Source organism: Balaenoptera physalus (genome assembly GCF_965194825.1).
Source record: "Balaenoptera physalus genome assembly, chromosome: 18".
NCBI lineage: Eukaryota > Metazoa > Chordata > Mammalia > Artiodactyla > Balaenopteridae > Balaenoptera > Balaenoptera physalus.
In genome coordinates, this window is record NC_138899.1 from 65,308,939 (window position 1) to 65,333,922 (window position 24,984).

General features: G+C 35.8%; 1 protein-coding gene across 9 annotated transcripts in view; it reads right to left on the reverse strand.

The window, feature by feature from the left end:
* Window positions 1-24,984, reverse strand: part of INTS6 (integrator complex subunit 6) — a 109,312-nt gene that overhangs the window by 47,882 nt on the left and 36,446 nt on the right. For all 9 annotated transcript variants that reach the window (XR_014255897.1, XR_014255898.1, XR_014255899.1 and 6 more), the window contains one exon: window positions 1,990-2,173. Coding sequence is in view for 5 of the 9 variants with exons in the window: in XM_082434400.1 (XP_082290526.1) it covers window positions 1,990-2,173 (184 nt within the window). In the remaining 4 variants the exon portion in view is untranslated. The remainder of the gene's footprint in view (window positions 1-1,989; window positions 2,174-24,984) is intronic.

Genomic DNA, 24,984 nt, shown 5'->3' on the forward strand with positions numbered 1-24,984 from the left:
CTGGAACTAAAATATCTAAAAAAGAGAGAGGGTTGATGAACATGCTGTAACAATAATTTTAGAGAGATTAATATTTTTAAAATACAACCAGGGCTGATTTAATCCCTATTCAAACAACTGACTTTAACATCAAGGTTAGAGATATGCAAATGTAATTTATAAATAATTGTTGTTTTATTTACTTCTTTAGACAAAGAGTATAATAATCTCCAAGGACATGCAGTATTTTAAATTGATTCAAACTGGGGTAAGCACATCCTTTAGGTTTATGGTTAAAAAAAAGTCACCTCCTCAAAAGACTTCCCAGGAATACTCATTCTCTGCCTCATTACCCTCTGCACCCTCACCTTATTTTTTTTTCTTGATAGTAAGGAGAACTCTCTGAAATATTATTTATTCATTTTACATGATTTCATTTGTCACACAGTCCAAAAATGTAAGCTTTCTGTCTATCGTTCCTGCTGTATTCCCAGAATCAAAAACAGTTATTTGGCATAGAGTATTCATTAATTACCTGATAATAAAAGAAAAATGCTTACAATGACAATTATATAATTTTTAAAGTATACACTAAAAATATAACAAAATATTAATTATTTTGGAAACACAGGCAAATTTCTTTCCAATTTTTCCTTAATGAACATGAATTGTTCTATAACGGAAAAAATAAATGTACACACACTACTCTTATCATCAAGTTTAAAAATGCACAGAATTGTTAGCAGTGATTACATATTTGGATAGTACAACACCAGTGGATGTTAGCTTTTCTGTTATTTCTACTTTTCTGGTGTTTTATCCTCAAAACTTTTTTTAGTCACCATTCTTTGAAAATAAAGAAGAAAACATACTATTCATATAATATGGAAAGGTGAGTGACATTTGAGCAGTTTCCCATTATTGCTAGCAGGAGCATGAAGAGAGGTAAATAAACCACTACATCAGAAGAGATTCAGGATGTGTATTTGGGGAAAGCTCCCTAATTCCTTGACCAACTAAGTTTTCTGGGTCACTGAAAGATATTACCAACGGTGATTTCGGAATCTTCTTCTAACTTATCTTCTTCACATACCTATCTACATGGGATACCCTTTTAGTCTGTGAAATTTGCAGATCTCCAAAATCCACAGAATTTTAGAAGAAAGGCACCTAAAATATTAATTGGACTTTATATTTTCCTTTAACTTACACAGCTGGCTATGATAGACTCTCAATAGAGCACTGACAGTGTATGGAGACTATGTCACAGCCCCTGACACTGATGGAAAATAGTGGTATGCCAGACCTGGACATTTTAGTATCAAATTCCCTAAGCAAGAACTAAAATGCACCATGAAAGCAAGAATACCATGCCTGTCATATTCACTATGGAAGTCCTAAAGCATGGAACAGTGCTTGGTACACAGTAGGCACTCAATACATATCCATATGAATTTAAGCCACCTGTTAGCCAATTCCACATTATAAAAGTTCTGAGCCTCTTACATATTCTGTTTCAAGCATTTCACTAATGTTCACTGAGCACAGTGACCACCCGGACTTACTGGCTGAGAGTTCACTACCTGTTTCCTCTAACCTATCCAGCTTCCTCTTTGCCTCTGGGGAAAACTGTACTTAACCAGGCGTTAATCATTACATGGATAATGAGATGATTCTCAAAACATTTTTTCAGAGAAAATAATTCTACGGCATTTGTAAATCATTAGCAATCTTTGTAGGTAAGAAAATAAGTTTAACAACTTCAAATACCAGCATTTTCTATATGGTTAGGAAAAAAATATCATGCATTATCAGACCCAATAGTATTCACATCCTATTCAAATCGAATCAAAGACCTTCATCAATGTAGTTTTAAAACCATCTATGTCTACTAACTTCTAATATTAATTTGTTGAACAAAAACAAACATGGAGATTTTGAAATGCACATTTTAAAACATTCAGATAAACTCTGCTTAAGTCACTGAATTACTGCCAGCAAAGAACTTACCGCCTGTCACTTCACACATTGGTGTGATTGCAGAGTCATCTAAAGGCACACCTGTCAACTGTTCTGATTCTACTGACATCGTGCCAGGCAACCGCAACACTAATGCAAAGAGTCTCTGATCCCAACGAAAAGGTTCCTTGGTCAATTCGCTTCCAGGCAAAGGAGAATTAAGAGGTAAATGGAGCTGAAAGTAAGGGGAAATAAAAAACAATAAGATTTCCAACACTATTTCTCCCAAAAACGCTACATTAATGACACATATTAAAACTACATCATGAGTCATGAGTCTCCTATCATTCAAAAAAAACAAGCTCAAAAACAAAAGCTTATATATATATATATATATATATATATATAATAGCATATAAGATATTATTACTTCAATTTTCTTAAGCTTTACTCAAAGAAGACCTCAATTGAAAAAAATCTATTTCTGTAATGCTTTTCAGATTTCAACATAACTCACCACCAGGTGCTGGACTGCTTCTAAATTAAATAATTTCATTTAATCATTAAATCAACCCTCTGATAAATATCTTAGGGTTCCTATTTTCTAGATTTAAAAAAAAATGGGCCTCAGAGACAATAAATGATTTGGCCTCCCAGGTCCAATTCAGTATTTTTTCTTTTTCTTTTTAATTAATTAATTTATGTATTTATTTATTTATTTTTGGTTGCTTTGGGTCTTCGTTGCTGCGTGCGGGCTTTCTCTAGTTGTGTCGAGCGGGGGCTACTCTTTGTTGCGGTGCACCGTCTTCTCATTGCAGTGGCTTCTCCTGTTGCGGAGCACAGGCTCTAGGAGCTTCAGTAGTTGTGGTTCACAGGCTCTAGAGCACAGGCTTAGTAGTTGTGGCGTGCGGGCTTAGTTGCTCCGCGGCATGTGGGACCTTCCCAAACCAGGGATCAAACCCGTGTCCCCTGCACTGGCAGGCGGATTCTCAACCACTGCGCCACCAGGGAAGTCCCGCAAGTCAGTATTTTTTTTCTACCACACCACAGTAGCCTCAAACACCTCCACAGTTAATGATTTAAATATGCTTCATTTCATACGAAACATATCTTCCCAAAGCATTTGCTTAAAAGTAAATTTTATCACTCTAGTTACATATTAAATGTATTAAAGGTAATGATTCTTACTACATCTGAGTAAAGGTAGAGGGTTTGGGGGTTTCTTCCATGTGTTTTTTAATCTATGTCTCTCCCCATGCCCCTAGGACCTGCCCAATCAGAATCCAAGATTCTTAAGAATTTTTAAACACTTTAAAGTGATTCTAATGGGTACCTCTGAACCAACAGTCACAAGGTACCAACAGATCCACACATCAGTCTTAGCGTAAGTAAATGGGGACAACCAAACAATATGGGCCTCATAATGTGAAGTACATAACATTGAAAAAAGGAAGGAAAGAAAAAGGGAGGGAAAGGTTGAATCTGAATCTAACCAAGCCTTCAGTTCTAACCACCAGTTTACAGGGACAACTGAGGATACAGGATCAAGTTATCCACCACCATAGGGAGCAATCAGTCAAATCCAGAATGTTACAGGACAGATGACTTGGTTTCTCCAATGAATCAATGGCACGAAAAAGCAAAGAGTGGGAGTGGGTAGGGCTGGTGGAACTGTTAGAGAATAAGAGACAAAACAATCAAGAGCAAAGATTTTTAAGACAATCGGGAAAATTTGAAATACATGTTACTGGTATAGTGCTTAGGAAAACAAAAGTCTTTATCACTTATAAAATTTTTAAAAAAAGAAATGAAACCCGGGATCAGCATACTCAGGGATTGATTTATACAAATACTGGAGTTTTCTTTAAAATACAGAACACATTTCAAAATTATCACTCCGCTGTATACCTGAAACTAACATAACACTGTAAATCAACTATACTCTAATAAAAAATTTTTTAATAAATAAAATAAAATTATCACTTCCAAATTAATTGCCAGAGTTTATACTACTTTTGTCAAAAACAAGACATAATTGTATTGCTTACAGCCTTTCTATTTCTCACCTTGAAGATTTCTGAACTTGATAAATTAGGGATTGAAGTCATTCTACACTGACTTAAGAACTCAAGTTTCTTCAATGACTTACATCAAACCATTAAAAAAAAAAAATCAGATTCAATTCTAAGAAGAGAGTTCCTAGCAAAGCTCTGCTAAAGTGGCACCTCTCTCCAAAAGACTCATGTCAAGAGAATCTGCTGCAAGATTCCTATATCAGGATCAGCCAAGATTTCGTGCCCATGGCCAAGGGTCATGAGCTTTTCTCCTGGCACTGATCCTACTTTTAAGGCAGAAGTCAGAGGCAATAATAAGGAAGGACCCTTAAATTAAGAAATCTGGGCCAGGATGTTCCCTGAGGAAGGTTTTCTAACCTCAAAGGTTCTGTGACACTTGCAAAACAGCTTGGGAACTCCAAGCCCTTGCAGCTATCACCACACCCTGCCAGAAGATAAATATCGAAGCACCAATGGCACTGGAGGAAGAAGATTTCAACTGTTAATGCAGTAGCTCTGGAAAGTAAAGGATACGTGGACCTGTCTCAAGAATCCAGTGGATAACAGCACTGCAGAGGCCTCATGTATAAATAAATAGTGGATAGGACAACAATAGACCCCCAATCATGTACACATACACACACAACTTATCAAGTCATGCTCACACACACACACACACCCCTAATCAGATAATGATGAGCATTATCTTTTTATTGGCTGCACAATGCTAGATCTAGAATGTACTTCAAGTAAAACAAAGAGCCAAGGGTCACAAGCATATTTTACACATAGCAATATCAGTTTTATAAACTTGTCAAATTTTTATTCATTTTTCTATTTCTTATTATTTCCGCCTTCCATATCACTACCACACTCCCTCATCACCAAAGAGGCAGGAAAAACTCCTCTATAGCTGAAATGCACTAGTAAAATAGGAAGGAGTGATGGCAAGAAAACAGGGACAGGAAAAAGATAAAAAACCTTAGAGAAAAAATGTTCTCAGGAGGGTTGAATTACTCCAAACCTAAAGTCTACAGTTGAAATTCTAGCAATGTCTTATAATCACCAAGGGAGGTCTTTCTGAATATGTGGACTTTGAAAATCAAGGCAAATAGCACATAAATCAAGTAGAAAAATATAAAATTAACCACTAGAAAAATGTGCAATAAATATGAATAGATAATTCCCAAAGTTAAAAATGGGCAACAAAAAAAAATAATAATACCCGAGGAAACTCATATAGCCTATAAATATGTAGAAAGACACTCAAATACACTAATCATCAGATAATACAAATTAAAGGCAAGATGCAAAATGATACATAGAGAAGAGCATCTATATGCACTATTAAACAATTACTTAGTGTAGTTTTATATAGGAAAAGTAAAAAAACATGAACTGGAAGGCTACAAACCAAATTCATGATAATTGTTGCTGCTCGGATGGGGAAGAGGGAAGGAAATAACACTGAGTAAGGGAAGAAAAGAAACTGTGCTTAACCATCTGCAATGTTCTCTTCCATTCACTAAATTTTTAAAAATCCTCAACAACAAAAAAATCAAAATGAGCAAATACGGCAGAAATTTTTGTATCATTTACTCTCATCCAGAATATTAGAATATATTAATATGCAAAAAACATAGTAAATGATCCATTCAAGCAGTTATCTATACCTCTTTTATACTAGTGTTATTATTTTATAACAAAATTAAACACAAGAAAACTTCATACACATCTCAACTCAATAAAAGGTAGATTAGATATAATCACTAGCCCCAAAGCTCAGACATTTATAAGGACATTAACACAGAGTTCTGCTTATAATTCACTGGCTGTTAAAATATACTGTAAGACAGTAGAATATTTCTTGAAAATTATGTTTGCTTTCTCTCATCATTTTTTATGCCCCTACCAAATATGAGGCATTTAGGATTCGGAGGACTTAAAGATGCATGATAAAATATGGTCCCACTACTCCCAAGGTTTCTGGGGACAGGGATCATGTTCCTAAAAGAACTGGTTTAGAGATGTGTTTAAGGAGAAGCTGACAAACAGAAAGAAGAAGATAGAAAATCACAGTACTGGCTGTCAAGACACTTATTAGGATTTTTATTTCTGAACACTTGACAGGAAAATAGTTTTATAAAAGCTGTTTTCTGAGACTTAATTGCAGGAAACTTTAGTAAGAGAGTACTCAAATTTAAATGTCTGATGATGCAAAGAAAACTGTCATTAGCAACAACAATTATACAGTAGTAACTATTATACGACAGACACTGTTCTAAACCATATATATGTGTGTGTGTGTGTGTATACACACACACACACACACACACGCTCATTTAATCGACAAAATAAACAAATGTGGCAGGCACTACACATTCCTATTTACAAATGATAAAAACTGAGGCACAGAGAGCCTTGCCAGAAGGTACACAGTAAATGATGAGGAGACAGAATATAAACCCAGGTAGTCCGGTCCCTGATGCTGTGCTCTTAAACACTGCATTATGCTGCCTGTTATTGAAACCATAATCTGCATTTTAAAAAATCAAGTGTTGAGATATTAATGTAAAAAATAAACTAATTCTATTAAATGGAAAAAGAAAATTTTAATTATAAAAATAACTACTTTTAGAAAAAAATTTTAATTATCCATTTCTGAATCAATCTGGTGATTTTGAACCACTAATTACTAAATGTTATGAACATTTTAGATTATTTGTTTTTATAAAGCACAATCCTATGCTTTTCCCCCAGTTACTCTTTGATGAAAAGAGGCACTTTTCTCCCTCTTGCTATTCACTTCCAGTTCTCAAGTACATGGGTAATAACAACAATAAAAATAAACAACAATAGCTGCTAGCATAATGAGCACTCACTATGTATGTGTCAAGCAACATTCTAGGAACTTTTCATATTTATAACATGTTTATAACAAACCAACGGGGTAGGTACTATTATTATCCCCATTTCAGAGACAAGTTGCAATGTAAGATTGTGTGTCAAGGGAGAATACAGACTCAAATAACCCCTGCTATATAATCAAGTTTAGAGCATCAAAGAAGGACTGCAAATTTTAAGAACTGGATAAATCACGTGTAATTCAATAATACAGTAACTTTCCCATAACCATGACATTATTGGTCTTTATTACGGTCTTCATAAGATTATACTTTGCAAAGCTTCGGTCTAATGGACTAATAAGCACAGAAAACTTTATACTAACCAAGTTTTATTTTTACTTGAATACAATTGAGGTTTTCTATATTATTATTTTAAATGGTTAATTTTATTGATCTCACCATTCCAGATTTCTTATATAATTACCTTAGTAGCTGACAGAAAAGGAAATATAACTTCAATTTAAATTGAGGAAGACTGCCCTACCTTTCCTTCTTTCCTTTGGATAACTATCTTACTGCCCTTTTTCACCTTTGAGTCTTTCCTGAATTTCTTATAAAAAAAAAAGAATACAATTTATTTCTCCATAGGTATGAAAAACAAAGGGCAGATTAGGAAGGTGATTGTCTATCATTAGGCATACTCAAACTTTATGTACTTATAATAGTGCAACTTCCCCTTAATTTGTTTCATATTTGTTTATGGTTCAGACCCTAATTATTTGTGATTTTGCTAAGGCTGGACTAAAGATCAACTTAAATTTTAATCAGTTATTCTGTGAGTGCCTACCACAAACATGGCATTACTTCAGGATTTAATAAGGACTCTAGGGCTTCCCTAGTGGTACCACGGTTAAGAATCTGCCTGCCTATGCAGGGGATACGGGTTCGAGCCCTGGTCCAGGAAGATCCCACATGCCACGGAGCAACTAAGCCCGTGCACCACAACTACTGAGCCTGCGCTCTAGAGCCCGTGAGCCACAACTGTTGAGCCCGCATGCCACAACTACTGAAGCCTGCGCTCCTAGAGCCCATGCTGCACAACAAGAGAAGCCACTGCAATGAGAAGCCCGTAAACAATGAGAAGCCCGTGCACCACAACGAAGAGTATCCCCCGCTCGCTGCAACTAGAGAAAAGCCCACATGCAGCCACAAAGAGCCAAAGCAGCCAAAAATAAATGAATTAATAAATAAATAATTAAAAATAAATAAATAAATAAGGACTCTACCAAGCCAAATAAGTAAGATTTGGATAACGTTTTAGCTAGCTCACTTTAAGATAACCAATTATAAAACTTCAGATAACCAGGATTCTCATACGTTATTACTTGTTTCTTAAATTTGCAGGATGTAAAAAATAAATAAATAAAAGTCAGCAAACAGTGAAAGAAGATAAAAGAAATTTCTTTCAAAAACATTTTTAATTCAGGACCCGAACGGATTTCTCCTGGCACACAACCTAACTCACTCCTGGATGATGATCACATCATGAGAGTCAGGTGACTGATCTGTACCAACTCTTAGGAGGTTTCCCCTCGCAGCTGGATATTCTGCCAACTGGTTCTATTACTGAAGTAACTCAAATTATAAGTCCTTTAATAATTATACTTCCTACCTTAAGTTTTAATGACCTATTTCCCTGACTGCCTTTCCCTCTCCAGTTTGAGAGAAGGCAGGGAGAGGGATCCGATTCTTTTCTGTGTCGCCCCATAGTATTTGTCCCACTCCCACAGCCTAAGGAAAGGACTAGAGCAGTACAGTACGAGGAGCGGAATGAGGGCTGCAGAGCACAAGCACCGGTCAGTGTCCTGCCAACAACATCTGTGCTGCCCCCAGCCCAAACCACACACAGATACGGATGCAAACACACAATCACAGATCCCACTGTCGTATCTGCGGTGGGTCGCAGAACCAGCTAGTCCCATCTCCAAGAGCTGAAGTATTGTTCTTCCCCGATATGTGAAACCAGCTCATCTCTATGTCCCTTGTATGTACCCACACACAGAGGATATAAAGACACGAGCTGAAAAAATTTGCCCGACACCTACAGCAGGGGGTAGAGAAAGAACCATTCCATATGGTGAAGCCATCAACAACTCCTGAATCGAGCTCAATGTACAATATTCACAATGAGAATTTACATACAGACATACTTCTACTGAGGCCACACAGAATACAACCTCATAAATTCTAGCCTTAGAATTTAGAGATACAAAGAGTGTGGTCATATATTCTTTCTTGCAAAAATTTTTTACCTCACACACCAAACCAAAACTTGTCTTTATAGTTTAATGCACTGGCCTAGTATCAATGAACTTGGCACAGTATCAAAGAAGTAATTAGGTCATTATTAATACAAAATTTTTAATTGTTATCATGTGGGGCATTTTTCTTAAATATTAAGAATGGGGATCACAAATCAAGCTATAACTCAGGAATTATTTAATGAAAGGCAACACAGCAGACACTGCAATTTCCTACCTTCAAGAACATGTAAATAATTATAATATGTTATGATATGTACAATAGTAAAGCATGCATGAGGTACAGAGGAATAATTGATTATCTGGGGGATGGACCAGCGAAGGCTCTCTGAGGAAGTAGCATCTGAGTTAGTTTGAAGAATGAAAAGTTTACTGAGAATCTACAACCTTTTGCAGATTGCAGGGCATGCAGACTGAAGATCATGATCAAAAACATAAAAGGCAAGAAATAACAAATACTGGGATAAAAAGTAAAATTAAAATTCAGAATTGCTGGAGAGCAACATACAAAGGAGAGAAACTGAAGATTTTAAGAAAGCCTTTAAGAATGGGTAAGATTTTCCTATATATATAAAAAAAAAAAATAGATAACTAATAAGGACCTACTGTATAGCACAGGGAACTCTTCTCAATACTCTGTAATGACCTATATGGGAAAAGAATCTAAAAGAGTGGATATATGTGTATGTATAACTGATTCACTTTGCTGTACAGCAGAAACTAACACAACACTGTAAATCAACTATACTCCAATAAAATTTAAAAAAAAAAGAACGGGTAAGATTTTAATATGGTGGAGAGAGAGGAATCATATTTAGCGGAAAGGAGCATGTGAGGAAATAAAGAGGAAGCATTCAGGAAATTAGTAGCCTATTTTGGGTCAAGTTTAGAGAAAATATAGGGGAATGATAAGGAATTCTTCTTCATCTGCTCATCATTTCCTAGTCTTTCCAACTCTACTAAAACAACTCCCACACTAAGTCATCAAAGATCTTTTTTTGGCCACGGTGGTAGATGACAGTGTGGTCAAAGTGTTCCAGGCTTGAGTCTTAACAGGCCTCAAAGCTTCACTGCCAGCCCGTTGGGAGCCAGTCGCCAGGTAAAGAAGCTTGAACTAGACCACTGCATGATAAGAGATCTTATGGAGAGACAGAAGTCACAGGGACGAGAAGCAAGGTACCCAGGCAACAGTGGGCACCAAAGCCCCCAACATGTAAATAAGGCCATCTTGGATGTTCCAGCACCAGCTAAGCCCCCAGATGAATGAAGCCAACTCACAGAATCTTGAGAAATAATAAACTGTTGTTGCTTTAAGCCACTAAGATTTAGGATGATTTGTTACACAGAAATAGATAACCAAAGGAGTCATTAAACCTAGTGAAGATTTTTCAGATTTAGCTTCCCAGCAGCACTCAAAACTATTTACCACTCTTTAGAAAGACACTCTTCCTTTGGCTTTCACCTTGAAATATTCTCATGGCTTCCCTCTGCTTCTTCGGCTGCTCCTCCGTCTTCCACCCCGACCCTCCCCTCAGTCTCTAATACTAGCCATTACATGCTGCTGACGCTCAAGGCTCAGTATTAAGCCTTGGCCAGTTTATACTGTAAACCCTCAATCCACCTACTCACAGCTTCAATTACTACCTATACTCAGATAATATCTTACAATTGGATAAGTCCAGCCTACATCTTTCTTTTGAGCACCAAAATATTCTTCTGCCTACTTGCCATTTCCTCTTGGATGGCTCAAAGGTACTTCAAACTCAGTTTGCTCAAAACTGAACTCATGATTTTCCTTCACCCCAAATGGTACTCTCTCAAGATTCCCTAGCTCAATGAATGGCACCGCAATCTATCCAGTTTTGCAAGAAGCCATCTCCCTCTTCCTTATACCCCCAAATGCAATATATGTCAGCAAATTTGGTTGATTTAACTTTCTAAATATCTCTTGAAACTGTTGCTTCTTTCTATCTCTTTTACTATCACCAACCTCTATGACCAAGCTATTGTCAGAACTAATGCAACAATGCCTAACTGGTCTTCCAACATCCACTTGTCTTTCACTCCTCCACCCCCTACCTCTAAATAAAACCCTTGGATGACTTCCTATTGCATTCATATTAATAACATTAATTGGCATGGCCTCAAAACCCCTTGTGTGGTCAAGCCCAAGCTTCTTTTCCATTTTGTACAATGATCCCTCTTTTTTTATGCTCCAAGTCACATTAGCCTTCTTCTAGTCCCTCAGTCTCAAAACATACTCCTTTTGGGAAAAGAGCCTTTGTACAGTGCCTCTACCTGGCATGATCATCCTTCCCACTTTTTGTGTAGTACATCCTCCTCACCTCTTCAAATCTTAGCTTTCAGTGACCTTCTTGTCTAGATCTAGTGTGCCCTTATTATAAGCTCTCACAATACACACTCCTCCCTTTTGTAGGATACATGATCATTGCAGTTTTACTTTTATCACATGATACTTTTATTAATGTTTGTCTTCTCAATTAGACCCAAGGGGACTGAGCTCCTGATTGTTTTATCATTTGATCCTCAGAGCACAGCAGTGTCTAGTTCATAGAAGAAACTCAATAAATATGGCTGAATGAATAAAACAGATGGATGGATAAATAAGGTAACTGGCTAAACTGTGAAAGGTCCTGAGAAATCTAGTGGATAATGGAAAACAATGAAACATTTTGAACAGTAGAATAATACACTCAAGTGGTGTGCTTTAGAATAATTATTGCCATGGAAAGACAGATTGAAGGAAACCAAGACAAGTTAAGGAGCTAAGTAATATTTTAAGAAAAGCACCAAGGTGAACGATGGCAAAAGGAATAGGAATGAAAGCAAGAAACAAATTAATGAAAACAAAAAGCAAGGGACTAATACCAAAGACAATTATAGAGGAAAAAATATAGATTATGATATGCCCCCTAAGGCTCTGATGCCTTCTCTACCTCTACTATTGCAGTGATGATTTAACATGTTCAAATGATAACAAGTTACTGTAATACATGAAGCGTGACTTTTTAAAAAATGCAAAACTAAGTTCCAAAAGGACACACACACACTCTCTAAAAAAGAGCACTTTTCTCAAAAGATGTACAATAATGTTACCAACTCTAACGTATAACTACACATAATTGTTAAATAATATCCCAAATTATTCAGAATCTAACATAAAACATTTAAACTGAAATAAATTTTCAAGTATTAGGTCAGAAGGTTAATTTAAAGCACATTGGTAAAGAAACTTAAAAAAGAAAAAATAGAGTAAAAGCCTTGTGAATCATTTTGAGACTCATTATTTCCCAGGTAACTGAGAGCAAGTAATGCTTCAAGCATAAAAACTTATCAACAAACTTTCTTCAGTATGTTATATATGTCCCTATCGTCTGGAAATACATTGTAACCCCTAAAAATAACAATAATAAACTTTTCTTGATAATTCAAAGAAGTAGGGAGAGAAAAAAGCTTAAAGACCTCTTGTTCATACCAAATATTGCCCCAAATCACATAGCAAGTTAGCAGGCTGACAAGTCTTCATTAACTGAACTGTGTGCCGGGGTTTTAATTAGATACTCTGCTTGGATCATCGTATTTAATCCTCCACCACACCTGGTTATGTATAACTTAGATTCTAAGATATATCGGCAATTTAATGTATATTTCCTTGCTTCTCCAAAATTTAACATTAAGTGTACATGAAACTTTTTCCAACAATAGCGCATAATTATCCATAAAGTTGCATATCCCCTCCTTCTTCCATCTCATAGAGGTTCATGGTGTTTGAGTATCAAACAGAGTTCAGTCTAAGTCTTGTCCATGCTGGGTCTAGAGGTTCTTCTGAATTCCTTTTGGCCATCATAAGTTAAGCAGAACATCAGAGTCATATTTTATAGCCTGTGCTTATGATCTTGACCTCTTTATAGCACCTTTAGTTTGAAGAGTGTCACTTCAAGGTATATCAAAGGCTACTAGAATTTCATTTGCAGTTCCTATTTGATTAACCTTAGAATATTTTTGTATTCTCTTTATTTCAATAATAAATTACTAGATGATATAATGCTTCTCTTTGAAAGGTTGGCTTTGAACAGATACTGGATTCTTCAGTAATAGTTCTTCACAACTGGTAAAAGAGTCATAATACCATCTCATAGCTTTGAAAGTTTTACCTCTCTTCTCAGAAATTGGGCAATTTCAACTGCCTTTATATTGCACTGCCTGTTGTACCTTAGGTGATCTAATGTATGTATCATATTTTTTGTTTGTTTCAATGCTTATTCACTGTAAAGTAATAATTTCCTTAGGGATACAAATTTATGTTAAACTTCTGAGACTTCTGGATAAAAATACATAACAATCAGATGTAATATGTGAACCATGTTTGCGTTCTGATTCAAACAAAACATTGTCAACATTTGTGAGACAAGTAGAGAAACTGGGATATAGACTGGATGTTAGATTATTTATTAAACACCTTAAGTTTTTTGTTAAGCAATAAAAAGAAATTTAAATTAATTTAGAGTAACTATATTTTAAACTTAAATTTAATAAGATTTTTTAAAATAAATTATTGTTAAGCCATACTGAACATTGCAGGGGGCGGGTGTGCATGTGTGTGTGCGCACGGGCGCGCACATCCTTATATGTTAAAGATGCATACAGAAGTACTTACGGTAAAAATGATACAATGTCTGGAATTTGCTTTAAAATATTCCCTCTAAAATGTATATTGTATATATAAATGTTTATATAAATGTATAAATGTGTATGCGGTAGGGGCAGAACAGATGAAACGAGACCAGCAAAATGTGGCTAATTATTGAAGCTAGGTAAGGGTCCTTGAGGTTAATTATTTTATTTTCCCTACTTTTGTATATGTTTAAAAGTTCCACAATAAAACTTTCTTTGATTGGACATATGTGAATAACCAACACAACAATTAAAAATGCAAGCAATTAAAAGCCTCTGAGGAAAGGAAATGAGAATGGGAAGTCTTGCTTTTACTACTAGCCCTCGTCATGCTTTTACTACATTAGCCAAATGTTCATGTTATTTAAACCGAAACATTTTAACTCATTTAAACAGAATATAAAAAATTTCCCCTGACACGAGGTGCTAATAAAGCAAATAGTTCAGCCCAAGTGAGAGCAAAATGACCCACACCTGTGCATCAATATGCACGGACACAGGCAGTACCAGATATAAGTCCATACAGTCTAGCTGAAAGCTAACAAACTTCTCCTGATTTCAGAAACGCTGAGAGGGTAAGGGTGGATAATATTTCTTAGAACAAAAGAAATGTAGAATTATCCTTTGGGGGTGGGAGGAAGGTAAGGAAACCCTGATATAAAGAGACTGATAAATTTGTCTAAGTAACTGCAGGTTCTGGAAAAAGCAAGATTTAAACCCACATTCTCCCAGTTTGCTACAGCCTTGTTACATATCTGGATTCTCATCTAATGTTTACACTGTGTTTAGTAGTGTGTCACACTACTAAAATCTGTTTTTCTCCTTGACTTATAGTAATTAATTTCAGACTGCTGTTTCCTGAGCTCCTGTGTCTACTTACTCACATCACCACTTTTGTGTATATTTCCTCATCTATAAAATATATAACAAGGATATATATGTATATAAACAAGGCTGGTTTAACATTAAAAATTAATCAATGTAATTCACTATATTAGCAAAATTAAAAACGAAAAATCATATTATAATCTCAACATATGCATAAAAATTGACAAAATTCCATACTCATATTCATGATATTTTAAAAAACAAAAATCAGCAAACTGGGAACAAAGAAGAACTTCCACAACCTGACAAAAGGCATACAGAAAAAAAACCTACAGTTAAAATCACACTTAAATAGTGAAAGGTTTCACTCTCACCCCATTCGCCAAGACTGGGAACAAGGCAAAGATGTCTGTCTACTCTCACCACTTCTACCAGTACATTAAGACAAGAAAAAGAAACCGAAAAGCAGACAGACACTGGAAAGAAGTAAAACTGTCAATATTCACAGACAACATGATTTTATATGAAAAAAAAATTCCAAGAAATCTGGAAAAAACTGCTAGATAATAAGTGATTTTAGGAAAGTCACAGAATTCAAGGTCAAAATACAAAAATAAAATATATTTCTATGTACTAGCAACAAATAATCAAAAATTAAACATAAAACAACTGATTTACAAAAGCGTCAAAATATATGTGTAAAACTTATACAAGGAAAACCACAAACATTGGTGAGAAAAATTAGACTTAAAAAATTTGAGAGATATACCATGCTCATGGATCAGAATAACCAATAATGTAAAATGTGGATTTCCCCCAAATTAACTTAGAGATTCAATGTAATTACAATCAAAATTGCAGTAGGCTTTTTTGTAAAACTTAACAAGCTGACTTTAAATTTGGAAATTTAAATAAATTTAAATATGGAAAAATTTAAATATGACTTAAATATGGAAATTCAAAGGCCTAGAACAGACAAAACAAGTTTGAAAAGAAAATGTTGGAGACAAATTGCGTTCAAGACTTACAAAGCTATAGTAGTAGAGACAGTGTTATACTGGCAAAAGGCAGAAATAGAAATCAATGAAACAGAATAGGAAGTCTGGAAACAGACACTCAAATATGTGGCCAATTGACTTTTAACAAAGATGCCACCACAGTTCAATGGGTAAAGGATTACCTTTTCAACAAATGGTACTGATACAATTAGTTACCAGTGTGTCCAAAAAATGAACCTCAACACTTTCTTCCCATCATACATAAAATTCCTATATGAATCGTGACCCTAAAAGTAAAAGCTCACACTACAAACCTCCTTAAAGAAAACACAGGAGAAAGTCAGTAACATTAAGTTAGGCAAAGATTTCTGAAATAGGACATAGAAAGCACAAACCATAAAAGAAAGAAAGAATCCAAAAAAGAGGGGATACATGTATATGTGTAACTGATTCATTTTGCTGTACAGTAGAAACTAACACAACATTGTAAAGCAACTATACTCCAATAAAAATTAATTTTAAAAAAAAGAAAAAAATTAAAAATATTTGCTCTTTAAAAGACACTGTAAAAATTGAAAAGGCAAGCCACAGAGTGGGAGAAAATACTTGGAAAACATGTATCCAGTAAAAGACTTGTATCCAGAATATGTAAAAGATTCTTATAACTCAATGATAACAAGTAAAAACTGGGCAAGAGAATCAGAACACTCACTTCACCAAAGAAGATATACAGGTGACATATAAGCACATGAAAAGATGTTCAACATTATTAGTCATTAAGGAATGCAAACTAAAACCAAAATGAGGTACCACTACACACCCACTATACTGTCTAAAATTAAGACTGAAAAAATTCAAGTGTTGGAAGGATGTAGAGCAACTAGAACTCTCATACACTTCCTGGTAGGAATGCAAAACAGTACAGCCACGTTAGTAAACAGTTTGGCAGTTTCACTGAGCCTGTGAGCCACAACTACTGAAGCCCGTGCACCTAGAGCCGGTGCTCCGCAACATAAGAAGCCACTGCAATGAGAAGCCCGTGCACCGCAACGAAGAGTAGCCACTGCTCGCTGCAACTAGAGAAAGCCCGTGCACAGCAACAAAGACCCAACACAGCCAAAAATAAATAAATTAAATAAGTAAAATTAAAAAAACAAACAAAAAAAAAGTTTGGCAGTGACCCACCAATTACAATCCTAGGTATATACCCAAGAGAAATGAAAACATATGCCCACAAAAGGATTTTCATGCCAATGTACACAATGACTATTATAACGGTCCAAAAAAGAAAGGGAAAAACCCAACTGTTCTACTTTGGTGAACGGATAAGCAAATTATAGTATAGCCACACAGTGGAATACTACTCAACAATAAAAAGGAGCAAACTACTGATAGATGCAAAACTATAGATGAGCCTCAAAAGCATTATGCTAAGTGAAAGAAGACAGACACAAACTACACACTGAATGATTCCATTTATATGAAATTCTAGAAAAGGCAAAACTATACACACACACTCATGCGCACGTGCACACACACATTGTGACAGAAAGCATGTCAATGGTTTCCAGGGGACAGTGATAGAAATTAACTGCAAAGGGCATAAGAGAACTTTTTTGGAGTGATAGATATATTTTATATCATTATCATGCTGTTAATAACACAATGTTTATATTTGTCAAAACTCATCAAGTTTTATACTTGAAATTGCTACATTTTATTATACATAGATTGCAGCTAAACAAAGAGGACAATAACAACAAAAGAAACATAAACAAACACAAATTTGAGAACCATATACTTAGTGGCCAAAAAAAAAAAAAAAAAGGGAAGAAAGAAAAGAAGAAAAGGCTCTAGAATACATATGCCATTTAATTTGGAGTCTGGTGCCTTATACTATAACCATGCTGCCTCCTTTCTGAGAACGCCTCTCTAAATATCCAGGTGAGAATATTCATCCTCAATCTTTTCCATGGGACACAAAAGATGTGCATGCGAGCACACATGCACACACACTCCCATGGGAGTATGAGACTTAATTCTTAGGAAGATAATCTAACTATATATATACACCTTGCTCTCGCCCACTTAAGGCAACGTAACAAAATGAAAGCATCAAGTGGCTTCACTGTAAGGGATAGTTGAAGTACTTTAAACTCTTAACAATAAATTACTTGGCACACATTTCACAACATGCTGAGACCCAAACAAATGGAATCACCAGCAGATTCATTCATTAATTCACTCTGAATAAAAATTTACAAAGAACTAATGCTGTCAGATAATGGATAAATGATAAAAATCTGCAGAGTATTAAAGTATTATAAGTTATCGATCTTAAAGAAATTAGGTCAATTAGTAGTTCATGAGCTATAGCTGAGCTAGGGACAAGGTAACACTAATGAAATAACTACAGAATGATAACATAGGTACATAATCAAATGCTAAATTTTGTCGTATTTATAAATGCTGTAAAAGTTCATTCAGGGTACGAATATCAACTGAGTGACTACTCTTTGCAGTGACTACTCTGGGGTTACAAAGGCAAGCAAAAGGAAGACAGGATAGTCCTTGCCCTTGTGGGGCAAGAAGGCAGGCTGACATTAATCAAATAAGCACACAGATTACCATGTAATTACACACTAGGCTAAACGCTATAAGGGAAAAAGGTTTTCTTTTTCTCTTTCCTTCTTCCTTCCTCCCTCCCTTTCTTTCTCTTTCTTTCCTTCCTGCCTTCCTCCCTCCCTCCCTCCCTTCCTTTCTTTCTCCTTTCTCCCTCCCTCCCTCCTTTTCTTTTTTTTTTTAAAGAGCAAAACAGAATCCTATGCTCCTGTCTTAACTAATGCAGATCACTACCCCCTGGTGAGTCTCTTGCCCTGATATTTTTCTAACTAAATCTCTACATCCCATTAACACCCAATCTTTCCTGATAGCACCAGTGTTACTTTCATGGGCAAGTCTTCTCTAACCCCTACAAAAATTAGAAGTCTCTCCTTTTTGCAGTGTGATAGAGAATAATAAAACAGTAAAATTTCTTGAGCACTTATTTTCTCATTTAATCATTACAACAACCATGAGATACAGTTATTATTATCCCCATTTTAAAGATGAGGAAACTGAAGCTTAGAACAAGAGAGAATTAGGTTACATCTCTAATTAGCTGCAAAGCCAGGAATCAAGCCTGGGTCTTTATAACACAAACACATTCTTTAATTACATTCTTTAAATATCTACCTTAAATTTGAATTGGAAACACTAGTATGAATTCATGACATATTTTCTTTCAGAAAAAAAAAAAAAAGTATGTATTCCTAACTCTGTCTACTGCAAAGGCATGAAAACAATGACCAACTCAACAGCAAAGATCACCTCTTAACACCCAGGTTATGGGTTTCCACATACCATTTCCAAATACACAGAACCTGATATGATTCCAGGTCTGGGGCAAAAATGTACAAGATAAACTTAGAACAAGCTGTCAAACTACCAGGTAGGGAAGTTTCCAAAGCTTTTAAAGCATAATTAATTTCTTTACCATCCCTTTTATTTCAGAAACTAAAAACTGGCCCTCAGAATCCAATCTCTCTTTCTTCCTTCTCATCAAAACCCCTAAATTTTGGCTGGACACATGCCGCCCAAGCAGAGATTATACTCAGCCCTGCAGTAAGTGCAGCCAGGTTCTGGCTGACAGACTCCGACTGGAACTGCCACATAGAAGTTTTAGGTCACGTTCACATTAGGAAGCTGCCTGCCCTCCACATTCTTCCCACAGGCTGAAATTCAGCTGTAGTATTGAACTAGGATGTGTTATAAAACCAGTGTCAACCATTCAGGTAAAGCAGACAGATCAGCAAAGGAGAAGGAACGTGGGGGCCTAGACAATAGCTTGGAGCAGAACCACCCTACCTCCCAGACCACCAACCAGTTCTGTCTTTGATGAGAGAGAAAAAGAAACTTTCTTCTTAAGCCACTATTACTTTTGTCCCAATTACAGAAGCTGAACCAGTATCCTAAATCATATACCTTTCCAGAAGCTTTTCACAATCCTTGAAAGTTGAACTAGATGCTTGTCAATTTGTTTTGCTTTGTTGCAGAAAACATGCATTCGAAGAGGCAATTTTTGTGCATTAAAGGCAGGGAAGCACACATTCTAATCAGACCAATGCTAAATGCCTTTGTGATTTAATAAATAGAAAGCTGGCACCTCCAGGATCAAGTCCCATTCTAGTCCCATTACTCAGATTTGCTTGGATAATGTAGATGGGAAAAAAGCTTCAAATAAAGTTTTAACATTTTCAGTGGAACTGAGTATTTCTTAAATCTACTGCCTCAAATATAATACAGCCTTAGCTCTCACTCATAATGAACAACCACAAAAAAATCCATATAACTAGTATCAGGCCCTTACAGATTCATTTCAGTTTCCTCCTTCCCAATACATGTAGGAATAATTCTAAAACTCAAGATTTAGTCCTTCAACGTCCTTTCTCTCCCTAAGATTTTACCCTTCAACAATCATAATCCTCAGTTATTTTTCTGTTTATTTCCAAGAACAGTTTAAAATCCAAGGATACCCAAACTGAAACTATGGTGGAGAAAAGATATGTGAAAGAAATCTGCCTATCCTAGAATTTGCTGCTTGGGTTAGAGAAGAACAACACACTCTATTATATCACCTTTATATTTCTGCCTAGTATGAGAGTTTTATTAAAAAGGATGTACTAAATGTCACTGAATTGTTCACTTTAAAATGATTAATTTTATGTTATGTGTATTTCACCTCAACAAAAAAATATAAAAACCTTAGCAAAAGCCAAGCCCTTTACCAACCTAGCTAGAGAGAATAAAGAAAGAATAAAGACAAAGATGGAAGTAGGAGGGAAAAGTTAAATAATGATGATGATGATGATGATGATTGTAACGAATCAATTCATAAGTCTGACATTCAAAAAGAAAGAATAGAGACATAAGAAGGAAAAGATTGTCAAAAAAATAAGAACATTTCTGAAACTTAAAGGATATGAGTTCCCAAATTGAAAGGGCCTGCCAGGAGCCCAACACAAAGTCTAGTGGCAGTAAGATAAGTAAACAAGTAAAATAATGAACAAAAACTGGGATTACAGTGACAAGAAGAAAGCCCTAAAAGTGCAGAGAAGAAAGTACAACTAAATGCCCAAAAGCTTCACAAGAGGTAGCATTTGACCAGTGTCTCAACAAATACTGAGTAGGTTTTGGGGAGTGAAAGGTGGAAAGAGACAGGAAACATTTCAAAATTATGGAACAGGCCCTGACAAATAAAAAAATGTCATGTATTCAAGGAACAGTGGGGTCATTTCATTGTTGGTGAAGCACTTAAAGGTAGTAAAAACCAAATAAATCATGGAAAAAGTTGGAATAAAATCATAAAGGGATATTTATACCCAGTTAGGGAGCACAGATACCCCAAGGCAGGAAATAAGGGGAAAAGGGAGAACCCCTAAGTAGCATCAAAACTCAGAAAGACAAAGGCAGGTGGGGGTGGGCAAATGGGTGAAGGTGGTCAAAATGTACAAACTTCCAGTTATAAAACAGGTACATCATGGGGATGTCATGTAAAGCATAGTGACTACAGTTAACAATACTGTATTGGTATATTTGAAAGTTGCTAAGAGAACAGATCTTAAAAGTTCTCATCACAAGAAAAAAAATTTTTTCTATGTATAGTGATCAACATTCACTAGAGTTACTATAGTGATATATATATGTATATATCTCAATATATAAACATAGAATCATTGTGTTGCATACCCGAACCTAATACAATGTTATATGTCAATTATACCTCAATTTTTCAAAAAATACATATATGTGTGTGTATGTGTGTGTGTGTGTATATATATGTATGTACACATACATACATACACCCAAGAGCAGCGGTGCTCAACACTTTTTACTTTGACACCATTTGAAGGCTTAAAAACTGAGGATCCTAAGGAGCTTTTATGTGGGTTACATCTACCTATTGACGTCTTCCATATTAAGAATTAAAAATAATAAAGTTTTTTTTAAAAAGATACAGGTTAGCAAAACAAATCTTAGGAATCTGTTTATAGATGGAAATCTTTACAATACTGATGGATGAAGCCTGAGAATGAATGAAACTGCCCAAGAGGAGCTTGTCAAATAAAAAGGAAAAAAATAAATAAATAAATCTAAGATGAAACCAGTCACAAGTGTTAAAGCAACAAACAAATAAATTAAGACAAAGGATCAAAACAGAACAGAAAGCCAGAGGAAAGCCAGGAGAGTATAAATCCAGAAGCCAAGAGAAAACTTTATGAAAGAGCATTCAATAGTACTGGCAAAACGTCATGAAAGAGAAAAATTTAAAACCAACGGTTGGATTTGGAAGATGAGGAAGACATTGCTGACCTCATTATGGGTAGAATCAGAAACTAGATTGTAATAGGTTAAGGAGTAACAAAGAGGTAGGGAAGCAAAGGAGACAACAGAAACAACTTCTAAATTTGCTGTGAAAGGAAATTAAGGAAATTAAGAAAGGCACTAGAGAGAGAAATAGAGGTATGCAGGTAAAGATAGGAGTTTTTCCATTTGTTTTATTTCATTTCTTTAGAATGGCTGAACCAGGGAGGTACTATCTAATTTCAGAACATTTTCATCAACCAAAAAAGAAACCCCATACCCATTAGCATCTCTTCTTATCCCCAACCCCTAGCAACCACTATTTCTGTTTCTATGGAATTGCTTGTTCTAGACATTTCAAATAAATGGAATCATGCAGTAAGTGGCCTTTTCTGTCTGACTTCTTTCACTTAGCATATTTTCAAGGTTCATCCACACTGCAGTGTATGTCAGAATTTCACTCCTTCTTAAGGGGATCAACACTCCATTTGTATGGATATACCACACTTGTTTATGCATTCATCAGTTGATGAACATTATATTGTTTCTACTTTTTGGCTATTATAAATAATGCTGATATGACATTTTACGTGGTAATGTTTTCATTTCTCTTAGGTGCATACCAGGAGTAGAATTCTGGGGTCACAGAATAACTGTGTTGAACTTCTCGAGGAACTGTCAAACAGCAGTTTTCCACAGCAGCTACATTACTTTACACTCCTACCAGCAATGAGGGTTCCAGTTTCTCTACCTTTTCATCAACATTTGCTTTATCCATCTTTTTTATTTTAGCCATTATAGTAGGTATGAAGTGGTATCTCATTATGGTTTTGGTTTGCATTTCCATAATGGCTAACGATGGTGAACATCCTTTCACGTGCTTACTGGCCATTTGTACGTCTTCTGTGGAAAAATATCTTTTCAAATCTGTTGCCCTTTTTTTAAATTGGGTTGTCTTTTTATTTTTGTGTCATAAGAGTTCCTTTTATATTCTGGATACTAGGCCCTTATCAGATATGTGATTTGCAAATATTTTCTCCTGTTACTATCTTTTCCTCACAGTATCCTTTGAAGCACAAATGCTTTTAATTTTGATGAAGTCAAATTTATCTAATTTTCCTTTGGTTGTGTTTCTGGTGTCATGTCTAAGAAACCACTGCCTAATTAATCCAACGTCATCAAAATTTACGCCTATGTTTTTTCTCTCAAGGGTTTTGGCTCTCACATTTAGGCTGCCCACCCATTTTGATTTCATTTTTGTACATGGTGTCAGGTAAGAGTCTAACCTCACTCTCTTGCATGTGGATATTCAGTTGTTCAGTACCACTGCTTGAAAAGATTATTCTTTCCCCATTAAACTATCTTGTCTCCCTTTTTGAAAATCAATTGACCATAAATGTATGGTTTGTTTCTTGACTCTTGATTTTATCCATTGATCTATATGCCTATCCTTATGCAGTACTGTACTGTTGGTGGTGGTGGTGGGGTTTTGTTTGTTTGTTTGTTTTTTTAAATCCCACACTAGCACGTAAAGAGCAATGGACTTGAAGTAAAAATAAACACCAGTGGTCAAGTCCCAGCTCCGGCTCTTACCTGGGAATCGGCTATACTACAAGACTCATTTCCCTTACTCTCGCAGAATTAGGAATTAAGTGAGATGTGAAATTACCTTGTAAACAATAAAAGGTAAAATAATTAAGTTCTGTACATATTTTCTTAATGATTACGACTCAACCTCATAAATTTTGGCAGCCAGGAATGAAAGTAACATAGTAAGAACCTTTCATAATCTGTTTCTAAAAAACAGTGCCTAGCACATAGTAGGCCCTCAATAAATATTTGAGTAAAATTAACTATTTTCCAATTGCTTTGTACTCCATTTTCTATAACTGTTAAGACTGAGGAAACAACTTATAAATTTTAAATCATCAAACTTCAGGTTTTTCCTTTAGCAATTATTTCCTTGGAGGAAAAAAAAGGGGGGCGGGGGGAGTAAATTTCCCTTACGCTACTTCTAGCTTTTTAATATTATCCAATATTCCACTTAAGAAGGTTCTCCTCATATGATATTTAATAAGGAAAGGAAAATTTAAAATATTAAAGTCAAAGTGAATTCTATAAAATTTAGTAACAATGTGATTTATTTAGTTGGTAGTTCCTACAATTAACTCTGTAGTTACAATGTATACCCTTTAAGTTTAGGAGGAAAAAAAAAACACCTTTTTTTGGTTCCAGCAGCTTAAGATCAATATTTGTTCAGAGGAAAGAGCAATTACTTGGGAATCAGCAATATGTTTTATCCAACAAATTTCAAAAGTGAGGTCTTTGGGCTTCCCTGGTGGCGCAGTGGTTGGGAATCCGCCTGCCAATGCAGGGCACACGGGTTCGAGCCCTGGTCCGGGAGGATCCCGCATGCCGCGGAGCGACTGGGCCCGTGCGCCGCAGCTACTGAGCCTGCGTTCTAGAGCCCGCGTGCCACAACTACTGAGCCCGTGCGCCACAACTACTGAAACCCGAGTGCCCAGAGCCCATGCTCCGCAACGGGAGAAGCCACTCCAATGAGAAGCCCGCGCACCGCAACGAAGAGTAGCCCCTGCTCGCCGCAACTGGAGAAAGCCCGCGTGCAGCAACGGAGACCCAACACAGCCAAAAAAAAAAAAAAAAGTGAGGTCTTTAACAACTTTATTGAGATATAATTACCTACCATAAAATGCACCCATCTTAAGAAGTATCCAATCCAAACTATATCCAACCTCCTGGGATCAACCATTATGGAAAAGAGTATTTAAAAACGAATGTCTCTATGTGTATAACTGAGACACTTTGCTGTACAGCAGATATTGGCACAGCATTGTAAATCAACTCTACTTCAATTAAAAAAAAGTGCCCAATCCAATTATTT